The sequence below is a fragment of the Heptranchias perlo genome, unplaced genomic scaffold, assembly GCF_035084215.1.
Source record: "Heptranchias perlo isolate sHepPer1 unplaced genomic scaffold, sHepPer1.hap1 HAP1_SCAFFOLD_60, whole genome shotgun sequence".
Lineage (NCBI taxonomy): Eukaryota > Metazoa > Chordata > Chondrichthyes > Hexanchiformes > Hexanchidae > Heptranchias > Heptranchias perlo.
Genome location: NW_027139623.1, coordinates 2,120,694 through 2,141,463, shown reverse-complemented (window position 1 = coordinate 2,141,463; position 20,770 = coordinate 2,120,694). Strand labels below are relative to the sequence as shown.

At 44.5% G+C, this 20,770-nt stretch overlaps 1 protein-coding gene, 1 long non-coding RNA gene and 6 other non-coding genes across 8 annotated transcripts in view; 1 reads left to right on the top strand and 7 right to left on the bottom strand.

The window, feature by feature from the left end:
- Positions 1-20,770, bottom strand: part of LOC137316677 (zinc finger protein 585A-like) — a 69,456-nt gene that overhangs the window by 23,567 nt on the left and 25,119 nt on the right. The window contains exons 3-4 of the mRNA XM_067980523.1: positions 17,630-17,750; positions 15,476-15,619 (exon numbers count right to left, since the gene is read on the bottom strand). Of these exons, the coding sequence (XP_067836624.1) occupies positions 15,476-15,619; positions 17,630-17,750 (265 nt within the window). The remainder of the gene's footprint in view (positions 1-15,475; positions 15,620-17,629; positions 17,751-20,770) is intronic.
- Positions 652-9,534, bottom strand: LOC137316775 (uncharacterized). Its single transcript, XR_010961598.1, has 3 exons — positions 9,337-9,534; positions 8,877-8,963; positions 652-1,933 (listed from the first exon to the last, which is right to left on the bottom strand). It is a non-coding gene; the product is annotated as an uncharacterized lncRNA (long non-coding RNA).
- trnaa-ugc (transfer RNA alanine (anticodon UGC)) lies at positions 12,877-12,948 on the bottom strand. The gene has a single exon. It is a non-coding gene; the product is annotated as a tRNA-Ala (tRNA).
- trnaa-cgc (transfer RNA alanine (anticodon CGC)) lies at positions 13,414-13,485 on the bottom strand. Its single transcript has one exon. It is a non-coding gene; the product is annotated as a tRNA-Ala (tRNA).
- Positions 15,102-15,173, bottom strand: trnaa-ugc (transfer RNA alanine (anticodon UGC)). The gene has a single exon. It is a non-coding gene; the product is annotated as a tRNA-Ala (tRNA).
- trnaa-cgc (transfer RNA alanine (anticodon CGC)) lies at positions 16,930-17,001 on the top strand. Its single transcript has one exon. It is a non-coding gene; the product is annotated as a tRNA-Ala (tRNA).
- trnaa-cgc (transfer RNA alanine (anticodon CGC)) lies at positions 17,858-17,930 on the bottom strand. Its single transcript has one exon. It is a non-coding gene; the product is annotated as a tRNA-Ala (tRNA).
- trnaa-ugc (transfer RNA alanine (anticodon UGC)) lies at positions 19,318-19,389 on the bottom strand. The gene has a single exon. It is a non-coding gene; the product is annotated as a tRNA-Ala (tRNA).

The window sequence follows — 20,770 nt, the reverse complement described above, 5'->3', positions numbered from 1 at the left end:
AGTCTCCAGTACAGTCTGTGAGTGTGGGATTCATTCTGTATCTGTCAATCTCTGGTATTATATGTGAGTGTGATATTCATTCTGTATCCGTCAGTCTCCAGTACAGTCTGTGAGTGTGGGATTCATTCTGTATCTCTCAGTCTCTGGTACTGTATGTGAGTGTGGGATTCATTCTGTGACTGTCAATCTCTGGGAATGTGTGTGAGTGTGGGATTCATTCTGTATCTGTCAATCTCTGGTGCTATCTGTGAGTGTGGGATTCATTCTTTGACTGTCAGTCTCTGGTATTTTATCTCAGTTTGGATTCATTCTGTAACTCAGTCTCTGGGCAAAGTGCAAGTCTGGATTCGTTCTATATCCTTATTTCAGGTTACAGTATGGTGTTTCAAACTGTATCTTTAAGTCATTAATGTATGCAAATCTTTCATCTAGCATTAATTTGTAAATATGGATACAGTTTCGGATTTTATTTTAATCAAACAACGTGTGTGAGTTTTGTTGTCGGATTACATTTTAATCTCTGTGAAGATAATGTACATTTCAATCTTTTACTGTGAAATTATTGGACTGGTATTTATTGTGTAGCTCAGTCTGGGCTAATGGAATTGATATTGTATCTTTCAGTCTGACACTGTATGAGATTTTTCGACTGGTATGAAATGTGTGGTTCAGACTGTACTAATGGAATTGACACTCTAACTTTCAGTCAGACACTGCGAGAGATTTTTGGACTAGTTTCTGATGTGTAGCTGAGACTACACTAATGGGATTCACACTGTCTGTTTCAGTATGATGATGTATGTGAATTTTGGACGGTATATAATGTGTAGCTCAGTCTGCACGAATGGAATTCAGACTGTACCTTTCAGTCTGACACTGCACAATATATTTAGACTGGTTTGTAAGGTATAGTTCAGTCTGCACTAATGGAATTGATACTGTATCTTCCAGTCTGACACTGTGTGAGATTTTTGTACTGGTATGTAACGTGTCGGTCAGTCTGTACTAATCAAATCGATACTATATATTTCAGTATGATACTGTATGTGATTTTTGGACAGGTATCTAATGTGAACCTCTGTCTGCAGTAAAGGAATTGATATTTTATCTTCCAGTACGATACCTTATGCGAATTTTGGACTGGTATATAATGTGTAGCTCAATCTGCACTAATGGGATTGATACTGTATCTTTCAACTTGACACTGAGATTTTTGGACTGGTATGTGATGTGTAGCTCAGTCTGCAATAATGGGATTGATACAGTGTCTTTCAATCTGATACTGTATGAGAATTTTCGACTGGTATCTAATGTGTACCTCAGCCTGCAGTAAAGGAATTGAAACTGTACATTTCATTCTGACACTATGAGGTTTTTGGACATATGTGAGTCAAATATGGGTAACATCTGAACTGGTATCTAATTTATATCTCAGTGTACACTATTGTCATGAATATGGCATCTTTAAACTCATAATGTGTGTGAGTTGTGGGCTGGTATTTAATTTGAATCTTGGAGTACACTATTGTGATTCATTCTGTATCTATCGATCAGTACCATGTGTCAGTTCTACCTGGTATTTAATTTGCAGCTAAGGCTGAACGAATGTGAGATTAACACCGTGCCTTTCAATCTGATACTGGGTGTGATTTTGGACTGGGAAATATTTATCTGCCGGTCAGCGATACTGAGTCATTGTGAAATGGGAATTATGTCTTTCTCTCCTGCTCTCTTTGACTGTTGGATTGGGATCAGTGCGCGACTGACTATTTCTGCTGTCTGAGACTGTGGGACTGATGACTTGTCTGTGTCTCTGTGCTCTGTGAGTGATAAGGTACCTACTGTGTGTGAGAAGGAGCTGGCTGCACTGACTGCTCTTTGTGCCCCGGGTGGAGTAAACATCACACTGATTCTGGGTCCTTCAAGGATTTAACTGTAGGAAGAAAAAGTATGTCTTGTAATTCAAGAACAGGTGAAGTAGAAAATAGAAAACTGATCAATTGAATCTCTGTTAATAATCATTGTAATAACCACAAATGAAAACCAGCGATACAAAGTGTCAGTGTCTGACTCAACTGCAGTACTGCAGCACTCAGCTTCTGCACACCAAGTGTGTTGGGCTGTTTTACAACAATTTAGTGACATCCAGACACAACCGAACCCCTGCACTGATCCATGAATGGGACTACCGATGGGGACGGGACCGTTGCACACATCAGATTTCTAATTCCCTCTCCCTTGGAATGAACAGTTCAACCGAAACAAAACAGCCGCTGTTTAAAATGAGTCCTTCAAACTTCTCACCTGATGCCTGCAATAGGTGCTCTTTGTATAACTCCCCACATCCTTTCTGTCCGGCTCTGTTTACTGTTCAGTAACAAACAGTAAAGTTTAATGGACAGGTATAAAAAAATCAGATTTAATACCTGCCACCAATCACAAACACGCTCACACTGCACATTGTCCGGTTTCAGCAATTTGTTCCGAACTGTTGCAGTTCTGCTTCCGGCCAGTAGATGTCCCCAAACCCCGGGTCATTGAAGTTTACAGATGAGAGAGGGACAGAAGATAAACTCATTCTTCACATTATTTTGCACGGGTGGGATTTAGAAAAACTGGGAATGGAGACGAGCTCCAAGTACATTTTGTTTGACCAAACACTACTTGTAATGCTGTGTTAAATTCTTGTAATTGATTTCGGGGGTATTGTCAATACTGAGGAAGACTGGGACAAAATAAACTTGCAGAACGGCCGTGTAAATGGCCATTGAATTTCAATATAGAAAGGTGTGAGATGCTGCATTTCGCTACGGGGAATAAGGAGGCCACATACTGCTTGGAAAATACGAGTCTAAATTGGGTAGAGGAGCAATGTAAATCATCCTGAGAAATCAGAGAGAAACACTGCGCAATGTACAGTGAAATATAATGGGGCAAATTCACAACTATCGAATGAGTGAAAGAAAAACATTATTATGAATCAATTGTCTTCATGTTTCACCGTCAAAATGTGCAAAAATACGAGAGTAAAATTTACAGACAGAAACTTTCCTCACATTGCACATTGTCCTGTTTCTGTAACCATGACAGATAATGTGAATTTGTTCCGCTTTTTTACAGTTCTCGCTTACGTCCAGTAGAGGTCAGTTTTTGGTACTGTATATGAGAGTGGGGTTTATTCTGTATCTGACAGTCTCTGGTACTGTATATGAGAGTGGGGTTTATTCTGTATCTGACAGTCTCTGGTACTGTATATGAGAGTGGGGTTTATTCTGTATCGGACAGTCTCTGGTACTGTATATGAGAGTGGGGTTTATTCTGTATCTGACAGTCTCTGGTACTGTATATGAGAGTGGGGTTTATTCTGTATCTGACAGTCTCTGGTACTGTATATGAGAGTGGGGTTTATTCTGTATCTGACAGTCTCTGGTACTGTATATGAGAGTGGGGTTTATTCTGTATCTGTCAGTCTCTGGTACTGTATATGAGAGTGAGGTTTATTCTGTATCTGTCTGTCTCTGGTACCGTTTTTGAGAGTGGTGTTTATTCTGTACCTGTCTGTCTGTCTCTGGTACTGTATATGAGAGTGGGGTTTATTCTGTATCTGTCTATCTCTGGTACTGTATATGAGAGTGGGGTTTATTCTGTATCTGTCTATCTCTGGTACTGTATATGAGAGTGGAGTTTATTCTGTATCTGACAGTCTCTGGTGCTTTATGTCAGTGTGAGGTTAATTCCATCACTGCCAGTCTCTGGTGCTGTGTGTGAGTGTGGAATTAACTATGTACCTGTCAGTGTGAGTGGGATTCATTCTGTATCTGCCATTCTCTGCTGCTTTATCTCAGTGTGGGATTCATTATGTAATTCAGTCTCTGAGACAATGTGCAAGTTTGAATTAATTCCATATTCTTATTTCAGTTCAGAGTATCGTACTTGAAAATGTATCTTTAACACTCCAAATTATATACAGTTCTTTGTCGAGTATTTGATTTGATAATATGGATGCACTTTTCGATTTTCTTTAATCAAACAATGTGTGTGAGTTTTGGAGTGGTATTACCTCTTAATCTCTGAAATCTATTGTGAATGATAATGTACCTTTCAATCTGTTCACGTTGAAATTATTGGACTAGTATGTAATGTGTAGTTCAGTCTGCAATAATGTGATTAATTCTGTGTCGGAGTCTAACACTGTGAGAGACTTTTGGACTGGTGAGTAACATATAGCTCAGTCTAGGCTAATGGAATTGAAATTGTATCTTTGAGTCTGATATGTTGTGACATTGTTGGACTGCTATATAATCTGTGGCCCTGTCTGCACTCACGGAATCGATACTGTATCTTTCAGTCTAATATTGTATGAGATTGTTGGGCTGTTATTTAATTTTAGCTCAGGTGGTGTGAATAGAATTTAAACTATACCTTCCAGTCTGATCATTTATGGGGTTTGTGGACTCGAATGTAATGTGTAGCTCAGTCTGTACCAATGGTATTGATAATGTTTATTTCAGTATAACATGAGTATTACCAATATATCGAATATGCAGCTCAGTCTGCACCAATGGAATTGACACTGTATCTTTCAATCTGACACGATGAGATTTTTGGACTGGTATGTAATGCGCAACTCAGTCTGCAGTAATGTCATTGTGAGATTCATTCTGCATCTGTCAGTCTCTGGTACTGTTTGTGAGTGTGAGATTCATTCGGTATCTGTCAGTCTCTGGTACTGTATGTGAGTGTGAGCTTCATTCTGTATCTGTCAGTCTCTGGTACTGTCTGTGAGTGTGAGATTCATTCTGTATCTGTCAGTCTCTGGTACTGTTTGTGAGTGTGAGATTCATTCTTTATCTGTCAGCCCCTGGTACTGTGCATGAGTGAGATTCATTCTGTTCCTGGTATGGTGTGTGAGTGTAGGATTCATTCTATATCTGTCAGTCCCTGATACTGTGCGTGAGTGAGATTCATTCTGTTCGTGGTACTCTATGTGAGTGTAGGATTCATTCTATATCTGTCAGTCTCTGGTACTGACTGTGAGCTTGGTGTATATTCTGCATCTGTGAGTCTCAGGGGTACTATATATAAGTGATGGATTCATTCTGTATCTGTCAGTCTCTGGTGCTGTATGTGAATGTGGGATTCATTCTGTATCTGCCATTCTCTGCAACTTTATCTCAGTGTGGGATTCATTCTGTAATTCAGTCTCTGAGACAATGTGCAAGTCTGAATTCATTCTGTATTCTTATTTCAGTTTACAGTATCTTATTTGAAACTGTATCTTTAATACTTTAAATTATATATAGTTCTCTGTTGATTATTTAATTTGTAAATATGGATTTCTTTTGATTTTCTTTAATCAAAGAATGTGTGTGAGTTTTGGAGTAGTATTACATATTAATCTCTAAACTCTATTGTGAATGACAATGTACCTTTCAATCTGTTCATGGTGAAATTACTGGACTGGTATGTAATGTGTAGTTCAGTCTGCAATAATGGGACTAATTCTGTATCGGAGTCGAACACTGTGTGAGATTTTTGGACTGGTAAGCAATATGTAGCTCATCCTGAACTAAAGGAATTGATACTCTATCTATCAGTCTGATACTGTATGAGATTTTTGGACTGGAATGTGATGTGTAGCTCAGTCTTCAATAATGGAAGTGATACTGAATCTTTCAATCTGATTCTCTAAGATTTTAGGACTGGTGAGTAACATGTAGCTCAGTCTGTGCTCATGGAATTGATGTTGTATCTTTGAGTCTGATAGGATATGAGATTGTTGGACTGCTATATAATGTGTGGCTCAGTCTGCACTAATGAAATCGATACTGTATCTTTCAGTCTAATGTTGTATGGGATTTTCAGTCTTGTATGTATTGTACAGCTCAGGCGGTACTAATAGAATAGAAACTGTATCTTCCTGTCTGCTCATTTATGAGGTTTTTGGACTGGTATATAATGTGTAGCTCAGTCTGTACCAATGGTATTGATACTATTTATTTCAGTATAATACTGAGTATTTACCAATATATCTAATATGTAGCTCAGTCTGCACTAATGGAATTTATACTGTATCTTTCAATCTGGCACCAGGAAATCTTTGGACTGGTCTGTAAAGTGTAACTCAGTCTGCAGTAATGTGACTGTGATATTCATTCTGTATCTGTCAGTTTCTGCTACTGTATGTGAGTGAAATTCATTCTGTTCCTGGTACTCTATGTGAGTGTGGGAATCATTCTGTATCTGTCAGTCTCTGGTATTGTGTGTGGATGAGGGATTCCTTCTGTATCTGTCAGTCTCTGGTATTGTGTGTGGGTGTGGGATTCATTCTGTATCTGTCAGTCTCTAGTATTGTGTGTGGGTGAGACATTCATTCTGTATCTATCAATTTCTGATGCTGTATGTGAGTGATATCAATTCTGTATCTGTCAGTCTGTGCTACAGTGTGTGAATGTGGGATTCATTTTGAATCTGTGTCTCTGGTACATTGTATGAGTTTGGGATTTATTCCATATATCAGTCTCTGGCACTCTATCGGAGTGTGAGATTCATTCTTTATCTGTATCTAATTTGTATCTCCATTTACAGTATGGCATTCAAAACTGTATCTTTAATACCTTAATGTATGAATATTATTTCCCAGTCTTTAATTGGTAGATAATGATATATTTTAAAATGTAATGCTGTCAGATATATTCAGATAATGTGGGCACTTTTTGGACTTCTATTAAATCTGTATCGATGGGAACACAATTGTGAATTAGTGTATCCTCCAAACTGATATGGTGACATTTTTGAACTTGTATATAATGTGGAGCTCAGTCTGCATGAATAGAATACTGTATATTTCAGTCTGAATCTGTGTCAGTTTTTTTGTAATGGTTTTGAATGTGTAGCTCAGTCTGCACTAATGGAATTGATACTGTATCTTTCAATCTGACACTATGAGATTTTTGGACTGGTATGTAATGTGTAACTAAGCCTGCATTGATGGAATTGATACGGTATCTTTCAGTCTGTGACTGTGAGATTTTTGCACTGGTAAGTAATTTGTAACTCAGCCTGCACTAATATAGGTGACTGTGAGATTCACTTTGCATCTCTCAGCATCTGGTACTGCATGTGAGTGTGGGATTCATGCTGTATCTGTCACTCTCTGGTACTCTATTTGACTGTGGGATTCATTCTGTATATACATACTCTGGTACTGTGTGTGGGTTTTGAATTATTTCCATATATGCAGTTTCTCATAATGTTTGTTAGCGTGGGATTCATTCTGTTTCTGTCAGTCTCTGGTGCTGTGTGTGAGTGTAGGATTCATTCTGTATCTGTCAGTCTCTGGTGCTGTGTGTGAGTTTAGGATTCATTCTGTATCTGTCCGTCTTTGGTACTGTGTGTGAGTGTGGGATTTATTCTGTATTTGTCAGTCTCTGGTGCTGTTTGTGACTGTGGGATTCATTCTGTGTCAGTCAGTCTCTGGTACTGTGTGTGAGTGTGGGATTCATTCTGTATTTGTCAGTCTCTGGTGCTGTTTGTGACTGTGGGATTCATTCTGTGTCATTCAGTCTCTGGTACTGTGTGTGAGTGTGGGATTCATTCTGTATTTGTCAGTCTCTGGTGCTGTTTGTGACTGTGGGATTCATTCTGTGTCAGTCAGTCTCTGGTACTGTGTGTGAGTGTGGGATTCATTCTGTATCAGTCAGTCTCTGGTACTGTGTGTGAGTGTGGGATTCATTCTGTATCTATCAGTCTCTGGTACTGTATGCCTGTGTGTGATTCATTCTGTATCTGTCATCTCTCGTACCATACTTGAGTGTGGGATTGAATTTATGTCTGGCAACCTCTAGTACTGTATGTGAGTTTGGGATTCCTTCTGCCATCTGTCAGTCTCTGGTACAGTATGGTGAGTGTGGGATTCATTCTGTGTCTGTGTGTCTCTGTCCTGTATTTGAGCGTGACATTCATTCTGTATCTGTATGTAATTATTCTCTCAGATTATATTATGGTATTCAATACTGTCGCTTTAATATCTTAATATTTCAGTAGTTCTTCTCATTATTTAATTGGTAAAAATGGATACACTTTAGGATTTGATGCTGGAGGTTTTAATCAGATAATTTGTGTGCTTTTTGGACGAGTATTAAATGTGTATTTCTGTGATTACTATTGTGAATGATAATGAATCTTTCAAAATGATTTGGTGAATTGGTATGTAATGTGTAGATCAGTCTGCACTAAAGGAATTGATTCTGTAACTTTAAATTTTATTTTATAAGATTTTTGGACTCGTGTGTAATGTGTATCTCAGTCTGGACTAATAGAATTGATACAGTATCTTTAAATCTCATACTATGTGTATATTATAAACTGATATCTAATTTGTTTCTCAGGTAACACTGTCACAGCATTTCTCAATCTGATACTGTACGTGAGTTTTGGACCAGCAATTTGTATTCGAATGGTACACTATTTGAATGGATACTGCATGTATTAAACTCACATGTGTGTGAGAGTTCTGGGCTCGAATTCAATAGGAATCTCGAGGAACGTTATTGGGATTCAACCTGTACCTTTCAATCGGGTACCATGTGTGATTTCTATCTGGTGTTTAATGTTGCCCGATTGTGAGATTGACACAGTGCTTTTCAATCTAAGAGTGTGATTTTGGACTGGGATTTTTGTATCTCCCTGTCAGTGGGACTGAGTTAGGGGGAAATGGAACAGTGTCTGCGTCACCTGTTCTGTTTGACTGTGGATTGAAAATGTGTCTCTGAAACTTGGGATCATTGTGGGACTGAGTACTTCTGCGGTGTGAGATTAAGGAACAGATGACCTGTCTGTGTCACTGTGCTCTGTGTGTGTGATAATGTACTTACTGTGTGTGAGAAGGAGCTGACTGCACTGTTCCTTGTGCCTCGGGTGGAGGAAATATCACATTTATTCTGGCTCCTTCGAGGGTTCGCCTGTAGAAAGAAACGTATGTCTGGTAACTCAAGAACAGGTGAGGAAGAAAATACAGAAGTGATCAGTTTAATATCTGTTAATAATTATTTTGAATATCCATAAATGTAAATGAGCGATTCAAACTGTGTCAGTGTCTGACTCCACTACAGTACTGCAGCACTCAGCTTCTGCATAACAGGTGCGTTGGGCTGTTTTACAACAATTTATTAAATCTGGACACAACCCAACCCCTCCACTAACACATAAATGGGACTACGCGATGGGGCAGGGACCTTGGCACAGGTCAGGTTTCTCATCTCCTCTCCCAGGGGACTAACCGTTCAACTGAAAGCAATCTGCCGCTGTTTAAAATGTGTCATTCACACTTCTGACCTGGTGCCTGCAATAGACGATCTTTGTAGAACTCCCCACATCCTTCCTGTCCGGCTCTGTTTCCACTCTTCACTGTCCATTAACAATGAACAAGGTGAGACTGGAACTAAACCAGGAACATTCACTGCTGGTTTGGGGAGAGAAAGCAGCAATGATTTTAAATAGCAGGTTCTTCCCATTCTGTCTCCCTTCCCCTGGACACACCCTGTTCACACACAGCCCGAGAATGACCTCTCCCTTCCCCCGCTCACTCCATGTTCCGGGACCAGTTCCTGATCCACTCCGCCTCTTACAAACAGCCCCCGGACTCCCCCTGACCTTCCCCCGGACTCAATGCCGATCTCTGAGCCCATCTGCGGACACGGTCCCGAAGCGATGAGCTGCTGTAACGAGGCTGCTCTTTGCTCCCTTCCCCCGGGGGCCGTGATCTCTCCATTCCCGGCTGTTTTAAACCATCTTCTTCCGCTCACTGAGGGAATGGCGCCCACAGGCCGAGCTGGGGGGAGGGCAGCGCGCATGCGCTCTTCTGCACCCCACGTGTCAGCGCAGGGGGCGGGGCTGAGTCGCGCATGCGCAGATATCTGGTTTAATTCCCAATACAAAAATCGATGGAAACTTTCCCCAATTGGAATTTTTCAGAGTCTGAGCAAAGGAAGTGGGTCTGGGGGAAAGGTCAGAGGGAATGGGGTCCACAGGCAGTGCAGGATCAGGCACCAGAATGGGAAACAGATGGGATTCCACCAGTGCCTAACGCTGGAATCCAGACTGACTTTACAATCTCGAACTATTAAACGAGATGTTTCCATCCCTGCTGTTTCTCTCGGTATCTTTTGATGGAAAAGAGTCTTTCAGAGATAAAGTGGGCGGCTCGGAAATGAGCCAATTGGTTCTGTTCATTCTTGGTCCCTTTACTGATAATGAAACTTGTGACTCCGTAACTGGAGGCCGGATTCCTCGAACCAATCCTGGAGAAACATGGGAGGAAAGTGGGAGTCGGTGTATTTGCTGGGACCGTGTAGGATTAATATCTGACGGCAACAGTCCCAGTTTATTTCAATCGGAATGAAACTCACGGTCACTGAGAGAAATAGAGAAGGGCCCTGAGCTGCAAAATTGCAGAGGGTACAACACGCAAGAGAGGGTTAAATGCGTGACACTGTCCCTGAGAGTGGGATTAATAATGTGTCTGTCTCTGAAATAATATCAGTGAGAGATGAGACTGCATCATCTGTCACTCCAGCTTGGAATGGCAATTGGAATGGAGAATTTTCCAATTTGTTACTGGGTGAAAACGGGACATTGCAGGTCAGTTTCTCTCTCTCTTTTGTACAACATATGAAGGTGGAATACTGCTGCTGAGCGTGATACAGAGACACTGATGGGAAGCGTATGGCTGATACTCTGCCTGTCTGTATCTCTCTAGCGCTGTACAGAAGGTGGGATACTGTTTGCTGAGTGTGAAACGGACACACTGAGAGGAAGTGTGAGAATGATACTTTGTCTGTGTGCCTGTCTCTGTCTGTCTCTTTATCTGTCCGTCTGTATTTCTCTATCTCTAGCGCTGTACATGAAAGCGGGATAGTGTTATTGAGCGTAATATGAACACCCTGTTGGAAGGTAAAGACTGATTCTGTGTCTGTGAACAGACCTCCGGTGCTGTTGGTGAGACGGTCACTGTCCCTTCTATTATGTATGAGCCGGTCTGACGGTGCATTTATCAGTCTCCAGTCCAGTAAGGAAAGGTGGAGAGAAACAGCCTGTAACTGTCTGAAACTGGACTGCCAGTGAATGTTGAATTTATTCAGTAAATGGCCGTCTCTGGGTGTTGAGAATGGGACGGATAGGACACCAGTTACTTTTGTCTGTCAGTCAGTTTAGGAGGAGGGAGAGAAAGACAGAGAGACTGGAGGAGCCCAGAGCGGATAATTTGTATTATCGTCTCAACCAAACATATTGCTGAGTGTGAATAATATAATCATGTAAAACCAGATATGGATTATCACATCCACAGCTGTGATTGTCTCCTGTCCCTGAATCTGGGGACCAGACACTGTGAGGAGCGCTGGCCTCAGAGTGTTTAACAGTTACTGAGCTGGGAAACGACAACTAACCCCCGAGAATCTGCAGCACAGGCCGAGCGGGGAGGAAAGCCTGTCCCGGGAATTGTCAATCTGGCGAACAGTTTGTCCTGTGAATGTGAAGATGTGAACATTGTGTCAGAGAGAGTGTGTTAAAGGGGCGGGCGGGTTAGATTAATGTCACTGTGTTTGTCTGACCGGTCTCATCGCCGGATTTCCAAGTCTATTTTGATTAAAATTTAAAAAAAATCCCTGTCAAAGGATCGCCTTCCTCCCCTGCCGAGCTCCGAAGTGGAAATTTAAGGTAAAGTTTCAGATCAATTCAAGATTTCAGCCGAAAAACGAAGATCATGTCAGCGATCGGGTGAGAGAGCGCGATCAGTGCAGCAATGAAACGGGTTTAAATCGAAACTGGTGCTTTTAATTCCGGTGAAAGTTTATCGACAGCAAACATACCGGTGTTAGAGATAGGAAGGGGCTAGTCTGGGACTCTGGAGTGCCCGATTTGAATTGGAATCTGGGAGTTTAAGAGGAGAGAGAAACACAGAGATGCTGGAGGGGCCGGGAGCTGACAGCAGGATGTCTCCGCCCCGTCCGCTCTGTGCCTTTAAGTTGCTCTGTGCCGCCGCCTCTCGTTTCATTTCTGACCCAGCTCTGACTGTCAGAGAGATTTTCGACAGAGTCCCGGACATGACAGACACTGCAGCCGCCGAAACGGCACCTCCTGCCGCCGCCGCCGCTCCACCCAAGGCTCCCAAGAAGAAGAAGGCGGTTCCCCGACCCAAGTCCACCGGTCCCCCGTTGGGAGAACAGATCCTTAAGATTGTGGCGGATTGCAAGGATCGCAAGGGGATATCCCTGGCCGCGATAAAGAAGGTTCTGGCTACCAAAGGCCTGGATGTGGAGAAGCTCCGGTCCCAGATCAAATTAAGTATCAAGAGAAATGTGGAAAAAGGCTCCCTGGTGCAGATCAAGGGCACGGGCGCCTCGGGCTCCTTCAGAGTCGCTAAGAAGGAAACCCAGGCAAAAGTGGTAAAGAAGGTGAAGAAACAAGTGACGAAGAAATCTCCCGGAAAGAAACCAGCGGCCAAAAAAACAGCCGTCAAGAAATTAACGGCCAAGAAACCAGCGGTCAAGAAATCGACCACGAAAAAGGCGGCGAAATCACCAATTAAGAAGAAAGCGGCGGCGAAGAAGCCCAAGACCCCCAAGACAGTGAAGGCGAAGGCGAAGAAGGTGGAAAAACCGAGGGCCAAGCCCAAGCCGAAGTCAGCAAAGCCGAAGAAAGCAGCGGGCAAAAGGAAATAAAAAATTAAGTGCAACTTGTGACCATCTGAACCCAACGGCTCTTCTCAGAGCCACCCACGGTTTTTCTCGAGGTGAAGAAACCCTTTCCTGTCCTTGTGTGTGAAGGTGATGTGAGGACAAGAGGGTCTTTTCAAAATTCGAAACATAAAGCGTTTGGAGATGCCGGGGATTAAACCCGGGACCTCATACATGCAAAGCATGCGCTCATCCACTGAGCTACACCCCCACGAAGAAAGCCCCTCCACTTTAGAATAAAAAGTGGGCTTTCCGCTCTGTCTCTCCCGGAGAACACGATGCCCAGTCGTTCCACGTGCTCACAATGTTCAACCTCTGCTTCAGTTCACGGGGTTTCTGCTCCTCTTTACATTGAACTTTCCAAAAAAAGTCAGTGGAAATAAAAAAAAAAAATCGCCAATAGTTCGTGACGAGGCGGACATCCAATCTCTGAATCATGAAGTGAGATGGATGAATGACACATTGTCAAACAAGAGCTGGGACTGCTCGCTCGGCATTGCACCGTCACACATTCTGGTCAACCGGCGGCGACCGTGAGCTGAGCTGCTGAGGGGACCGTGAGATGAAGTCCTGCTCCGGGACAATTTAATGTTTGTGGAGCCTCAAAAGTTGGAACTCGCTGCGCTTCGAAAGCGCGATTCGCCTTTCCGTGCGTAATTCTGATGAAAATTTTTTATGGAGATGCTGGGGATTGAACCCAGGACCTCATACATGCGAAGCATGCGCTCTACCACTGAGCTACATCCCCAGATGAAATAAATCGCTACCCAAGGAAAGAAGAACTGATTGTCATCATTTTATGAGACCACCCATGGTGGGTCTGCCACGTGATAGATTATTTCCAGTTTCAAAGATTGGGGAGGAGCGGGGAACAGGCGTTCAGACCACACAGAGGTAAGAATAGTCTGGATGTTCGGCGGTTCGTTATTTCCCAGAGAATAGTGAGTCTCTGGAATGCATTGCCGGCTGGTGTGTTGGTTGCTGGCACTTTTTAGACTTGTCTTAAATTCGTCTCGTTTTCTGATGCTAGCAGACAATTTCAGGTGAAGTATGCGGACCTGATGCAACTGTGGGTGAACGGAAGAAACCAGGCCTCGGCACTTAGTCTGAAAAGAAAGCGGGAGTTGAGAAGAAAGGGTGGGAGAGGGGGAGAGACTCCTTTGGCTGTGCTGTCACCATCCTTACTATTTCAGGGCGCATTTTTCGAACGCTCCCGTTATCAGTCACTTTGCTTACGGTTGGACGGGACTAGAAATCCTCAGGCACATTGTGGCAGAGGCCGGCAAGAATATTTCGAGACCCTGAGCTTCAGAGCAGGGTAAGGTGCGACACAGACAGCATTGAGGATAATTTCACTGTCGACGGATGCAGGACTTGTCCCAGGTGTGGTTTTGTGTTGAAAGATCACTTCACTGAAAACACCTTGAGGATCTGGGGCTACAGACGGACATGATGGTCAGGAAAAGACCAGTCGGTTCATCAATCCTGTCCCACATGCCTGGAGCATCGTGACCAGACACTTCCTACCGACACCACCTGCCCCACCCACCGGAAACATGTAATCGCCTGGGAGCGGCGACAAACTAGAAACAAATCCAGCGCCAATAAGGAGGGGCAATTCTGGGAAATTCCTCCCCGACTCCTTCAGGCGATCGAATCGAGTTCAGTGGATCACACTGACCATGTGTAGGTTAACTGTAAAACCACTCACCTTCTATATGATGCGATCACTGCCTCAGTCAAGAACTGGTCCAGATCCATCCAGAAGGCAAAAAGACAGTCAGCACCCACCGCACCAGCCGGCAATGCATTCCAGAGACTCAGTACTCTCTGGGAAAATACGAACCGCCTCACATCCAGACTATTCCCACCTCTGTGTCGTCTGAACGCCCGTCCGCTGCTCCTCCCCGATCTGTGAAACTGGGACTAATCTATTTTTTCACTCAGAGGGTGGTGAACCTGTGGAATTCTCTACCACAGAAGGCTGTGGAGGCCAAGTCACTGAATATATTTAAGAAGGCGATAGATAGATTTCCAGACGCAGAAGGCATCAAGGGGTATTGAGAGAGAGCGGGAATATGGGGTATTGAGATAGAGGTTCAGCCATGATCATATCTAACGGCGGAGCAGGCTCGAAGGGCCGAATGTCCGACTCGTGATCCTATTTTCTCTGTTATTATGACTGGGCCCGCTCTCCAGCCCCGGGATGGGAGCCATTTCAAAGGCGCGTGCGTGCTTCCGTTGAATTTTACCGTGTGCAGAGCGTTCGGTTTTTCTCGAGGGAAAGAAACCCTTTCCTGTCCTTGTGTGTGAAGGTGAGGTGAGGACAAGAGGGTCTTTTCAAAATTCGAAACATAAAGCGTTTGGAGATGCCGGGGATTGAACCCGAGACCTCATATATGCAAAGCATGCGCTCTACCACTGAGCTATATCCCCACAGCCAAACTAGCTTCACTTTAGAATAAACAATTGAGATTTCCGCACCATCTCCCCGGACAACGAGATGCTCAGTCATACCACGTGCTCACAATGTTCAACCTCTGCTTCAGTTCACGGGGTTTCTGCTCCTCTTTACTTTGAACTTTCCAAAAAAAAAGTCAGCGGAAATAAAAAAAATACAATTGCCAATAGTCAGTGACGAGGCGGACATCCAACCTCTGAATCATAAAGTGAGATGGATGAATGACACAGCGTCAAACAAGAGGTGGGACTGCTCGCTCTGCATTGCACTTTCACACATTCCGGTCAGTCGGCGGCTGCTCTGAGCTGAGCTGCTGAGGGGACCGTGAGATGAAATCCTGTTCCGGGACAATTTCATGCTTGTGGAGCCTCAGAAGTTGGAACGCGAAGCGTAATTCTGATGAAAAATATTTTTGGAGATGCTGGGGATTGAATCCAGGACCTCATACATACGAAACATGCGCTCTACCACGAAACTACATCCCCAGATAAAATCAATAGCTACCCAAGGAAAGAAGAACTGATTGTCCTCATTTTATGAGACCACCCAAGTTGGGTCTGCCAGGTGATCGATTGTTTCCAGTTGCACAGATTCGGGAGGAGCAGGGAACAGGCATTTGGACCACACAGAAGTAAGAACAGTCTGGATATTAGGCAGAGAGATTCATTTCCCAGAGAGTAGTGAGTCACTGGAATGCATTGCCGGCTGGTGTGGTGGGTGCTGACACTTTGTATACTGGGCTTAAAATCATCTAGTTTTCTGCTCCAACCAGTCAATTAAAGATGAAGTATGCGAACCTGATACAACTGTGGGTGAACGGAAGAAACCAGGCCTCAGCACTTAGTCCAATGAGAAAGGGGGAGTTGAGAAGAAAGGCCGGGAAAGTGGGGAGAGACTCCTTGAACTGTGCTGTAACCATCCTTCCCATTTCAGGGCGCATTTTTCGAACGCTCCCGTTATCAGTCACTTTGCTTACGGTTGGACAGGACCAGAAATGCTCAGGCACATTGTAGCAGAGGCCGGCAAGAATATTTCGAGTCCTCCAGCTTCAGAGGAGGGCAAGGTGAGGCACGAACAGCATTGAGTCTCATTTCACTAGAGACGGCCAGGTGTGAGTTTGTGTTTGAAGATCACTTCACAAAAAACACCTTGACGAGCTGAGGTTACTGACGGACATGATGGTCAGGAAAAGACCAGCTGGTTCATCAATCCTGTCCCACATGCCCGGAGCATCGTGACTGGACACTTCCGACCGACACCACCCGCTCCACCCACCGGAAACATGTAATCTCCTGGGAGCGATTACAAACCAGAAAAAAATACAGGCCCAATTTTTGGAAAGTTCCTTCCCGACATCTTCAGGCGATTGAAACCAGTCCAGGACATGACAGTGACCATGTGTCGGTTAACAGTAAAACCACTAACCTTCGATATGATGCGATCTCTGTCCCAGTCAAGAACAGATCCAGATCCCTCGAGAAGGCAGAGAGAGAGCCAGCACCCACCACACCAGCCGGCAATGCATTCCAGAGTCTCACTACTCTCTGGGAAATGAAGAACCGCCTGACATCCAGACTATTCTTACCTCTGTGTAGTCGAAACGCCTGTTCCCTGCTCCGCCCCAATCTTTGAATCTGCAAATAATCTATCAAGTGGCAGACCCACCTTGGACGGGCTCATAAAATGAGAACGATCAGTTCTTCTTTCCTTGGGTAGCTATTGATTTTATCTGGGGATGTAGCTCAGTGGTAGAGCGCATGCTTCGCATGTATGAGGTCCTGGGTTCAATCCCCAGCTTCTCCAAAAATATTTTTTCATCAGAATTACGCACGGAAAGGCGAATTTCGCTTTCTGAGCGCAGTGAGTTCCAACTTCTGAGGCTCCACAAACATTCAATTGTCCCGGAGCAGGACTTCATCTCACGGTCCCTTCAGCAGCTCAGCTCATAACAGCCGCCGACTGACCAGAATTCAAAAGGTAAAGTGCTTGGGCATAGAAACTGAGACCTCATACACGCGAAGCATGCGGTTTATCACTGAGCTCCAACACCAGATAATAACGACCTCTAACCAAGTGTGAAAGGACTGAGTGCCTCACTTTCCTTAGGCTACCCGAGGATTTACTCTGCTGAAAAGCATTTCCTCTTTTCAGCATAGGAGATACCTGAGGTCTTCGGACCTGATACTAGTATTTTAATTCCAGATTTTATTCAATTAATTCAATTTTTAATTAATTGAAATTGAATTCCCCAGCTGCCGTGGCGGGATTATTAGTCCAGGCCTCTGGATTACCAGTCCAGTAAACTAACCACAATAATACCGTACCCGCTGGGTAAACAGAAGAAACCAGGTCTCGTCACTCAGAGAAATGAGAAAGGGAGCGTTGCGAAGAAAGTCTGGGGGAGAGGTGAGTCTCCTGGGGCTGTGCCGACCAGCACTTTTGTTTCAGGTCGCTGTTCTTCCAACTGCTCGCTGGACATTGCACCGTCACACATTCCGATCAGTCGGCGGCTGCTGTGAACTGAGCTGCTGAGGAGACCGTTGGATGAAATCCTGCTCAGGGGCAATTTAATGATTGTGGGGCCTCAGAGGATGGAATGAGCGGCACATCGAAATCAAGATTTGCCTTTCTGTGGGTAATTGTGGTGAAAAAATAGCTGCGAAGATGCTGGGGATTGAACCCAGAATCTCATGCATGCGAAGCGACGCGCTCTACCACTGAGCTACATCCCCAGAGATGAGCGAATTTCAACGAAGAGCTGATCTCCTTCATTTTATGAGGTCACATAAGTTTTTTTCTTGGGCTTCAATTCATCTCCTTTCCTGCTCCAACCAAACATTTAAACATGAAGTTTGCGGACCTGATATAATTGTGGGTGAACGGAAGAAACCAGACCTCAGCACTCAGAGCAATGAGAATGGGGGCGTTGAGAAGAAAGGGTGGGAGAGGGGGAGAGACTCCTTTGGATGTGCTGTCACCATCCTTCCGATTTCAGGGCACATTTTTCGAACGCTCCCGTTATTAGTCACTTTGCTTACGGTTGGACGGGACTAGAAATCCTCAGGCACATTGTGGCAGAGGCCGGCAAGAATATTTCGAGTCCCTGAGCTTCAGAGGAGGGTAAGGTGAGACACAGACAGCATTGAGTATAATTTCACTATAGACGGATGCAGGACTTGCCCCAGGTGTGGTTTTGTGTTTAAAGATCACTTCACTGAAAACACCTTGACGATCTAGGGTTACAGCCGGACATGATGGTCAGGAAAAGACCAGTTGGTTCATCAATCCTGCCCCACATGCCCGGAGCATCGTGACCAGACACTTCCTACCGACACCACCCGCCCCACCCACCGGAAACATGTAATCTCCTGGGAGCGGCGACAAACTAGAAACAAATCCAGCGCCAATAAGGAGGGGAAATTCTTGGAAATTCCTCCCCGACTCCTTCAGGCGATCGAATCGAGTTCAGTGGATCACACTGACCATGTGTAGGTGAACTGTAAAACCACTCAACTTCTATATGATGCGATCTCTGCCTCAGTCAAGAACTGGTCCAGATCCATCCAGAAGGCAAATTGAGAGTCAGCACCCACCACACCAGCCGGCAATGCATTCTAGAGACTCAGTACTCTCTGGGAAATGAAGAACCGCCAAACATCCAGACTATTCCCACCTCTATGTCGTCTGAACGCCCGTCCGCTGCTCCTCCCCGATCTGTGAAACTGGGAATAATCTATTTCTTCACTCAGAGGGTGGTGAACCTGTGGAATTCTCTGCCACAGAAGGCTGTGGAGGCCAAGTCACTGAATATATTTAAGAAAGACAGATTTCTACACAAAGAAGGCATCAAAGAGGATGGAGAGAGAGCGGGAATATCGTCTTGCGATGGAGGATCAGCCATTGCCGACTCGTGATCTGATTTTCTCTGTTATAATGACTGGGCCCGCTCTCCAGCCCCGGGATGGGAACCATTTCAAAGGCGCGTGCGTGCTTCCATTGAATTTTACCGTGTGCAGAGCGTTCGGTTTTTCTCGAGGTGAAGAAACCCTTTCCTGTCCTTGTGTGTGAAGGTGAGGTGAGGACAAGAGGGTCTTTTCAAAATTCGAAACATAAAGCGTTTGGAGATGCCGGGGATTGTACCCGGGACCTCATACATGCAAAGCATGCGCTCTTCCACTGAGCTACATCCCCTCACCGGAACTACTTCAAATTTAGAATAACAAAAGTGGGCTTCCCGCTCTGTCTCTCCCGGACAACGCGATGCCCAGTCATCACACGTGCTCACAATTTTCAACCTCTGCTTCAGTTCACGGGGTTTCTGCTCCTCTTTACTTTGAACTTTCCAAAAAAAAAGTCAGCGGAAATTAAAAAAAATACAATTGCCAATCCTCAGTGACGAGGCTGAAATCCAACCTCTGAATCATAAAGTGAGATGGATGAATGACACAGCGTCAAACAAGAGCTGGGACTGCTCGCTAGAAATTGCACTGTCACATATTCCGGTCAGTCGGCGGCTGTTATGAGCTGAGCTGCTGAGGGGACCGTGAGATGAAGTCCTGCTCAGGGATAATTTAATGCTTGTGGAGCCTCAGAAGTTGGAACTCGCTGCGCTCAGAAAGCGTCATTCACCTTTCCGTGCGTAATTCTGATGAAAAAATATTTTTGGAGATGCTGGGGATTGAACCCAGAGTTCTCATACATACGAAACATGCGCTCCACCACTGAGCTATATCCCCAGACTGCAGCCTATACTAACCAAGTAAAGAAGAACTGATTATGAGGCTACCCATGGTGGGTGTGAAACGTGATGGATTATTTCCAGTTTCAAAGATCGGGGAGGAGCAGCGGACAGGCGTTTTCGACCACACAGAGGTAGCAATAGTCTGGATGTTCGGCGGTTCTTCTTTTCCCAGAGAGTACTGAGTCTCAGGAATCCATTGCCGGCTGGTGCGGTGGGTGCTGACTCTCGGCCATCTGGATGGATCTGGACCAGTTCTTGACTGAGGCAGAGATCGCATCATAGAGAAGGTGAGTGGTTTTACAGTTAACCTACACATGGTCAGTGTGATCCACTGAACTCGATTCGATCGCCTGAGGGAGTCGGGGAGGAATTTCCCAGAATTTCCCTTCCTTCGTGGACCTGGATTTTTTCCTGGTTTGTCACCGCTCCCAGGAGATTACATGTTTCCGGTGGGTGGGGCGGGTGGTGTCGGTAGGAAGTGTCCAGTCACGATGCTCCAGGCATGTGGGGCAGGATTGATGAACCAACTGGTCTTTTCCTGACCATCATGTCCGTCTGTAGCCCCAGATCGTCAAGGTGTTTTCAGTGAAGTGATCTTTAAACACAAAACCACACCAGGGGCAAGTCCTGCATCCGTCTGTAGTGAAATTATACTCAATGCTGTCTGTGCCTCACCTTACCCTCCTCTGAAGCTGAGGGACTCGAAATATTCTTGCCGGCCTCTGCCACAATGTGCCTGAGGATTTCTAGTCCCGTCCAACCGTAAGCAAAGTGACTGATAACGGGAGCGTTCGAAAAATGTGCCCTGAAATCGGAAGGATGGTAACAGCA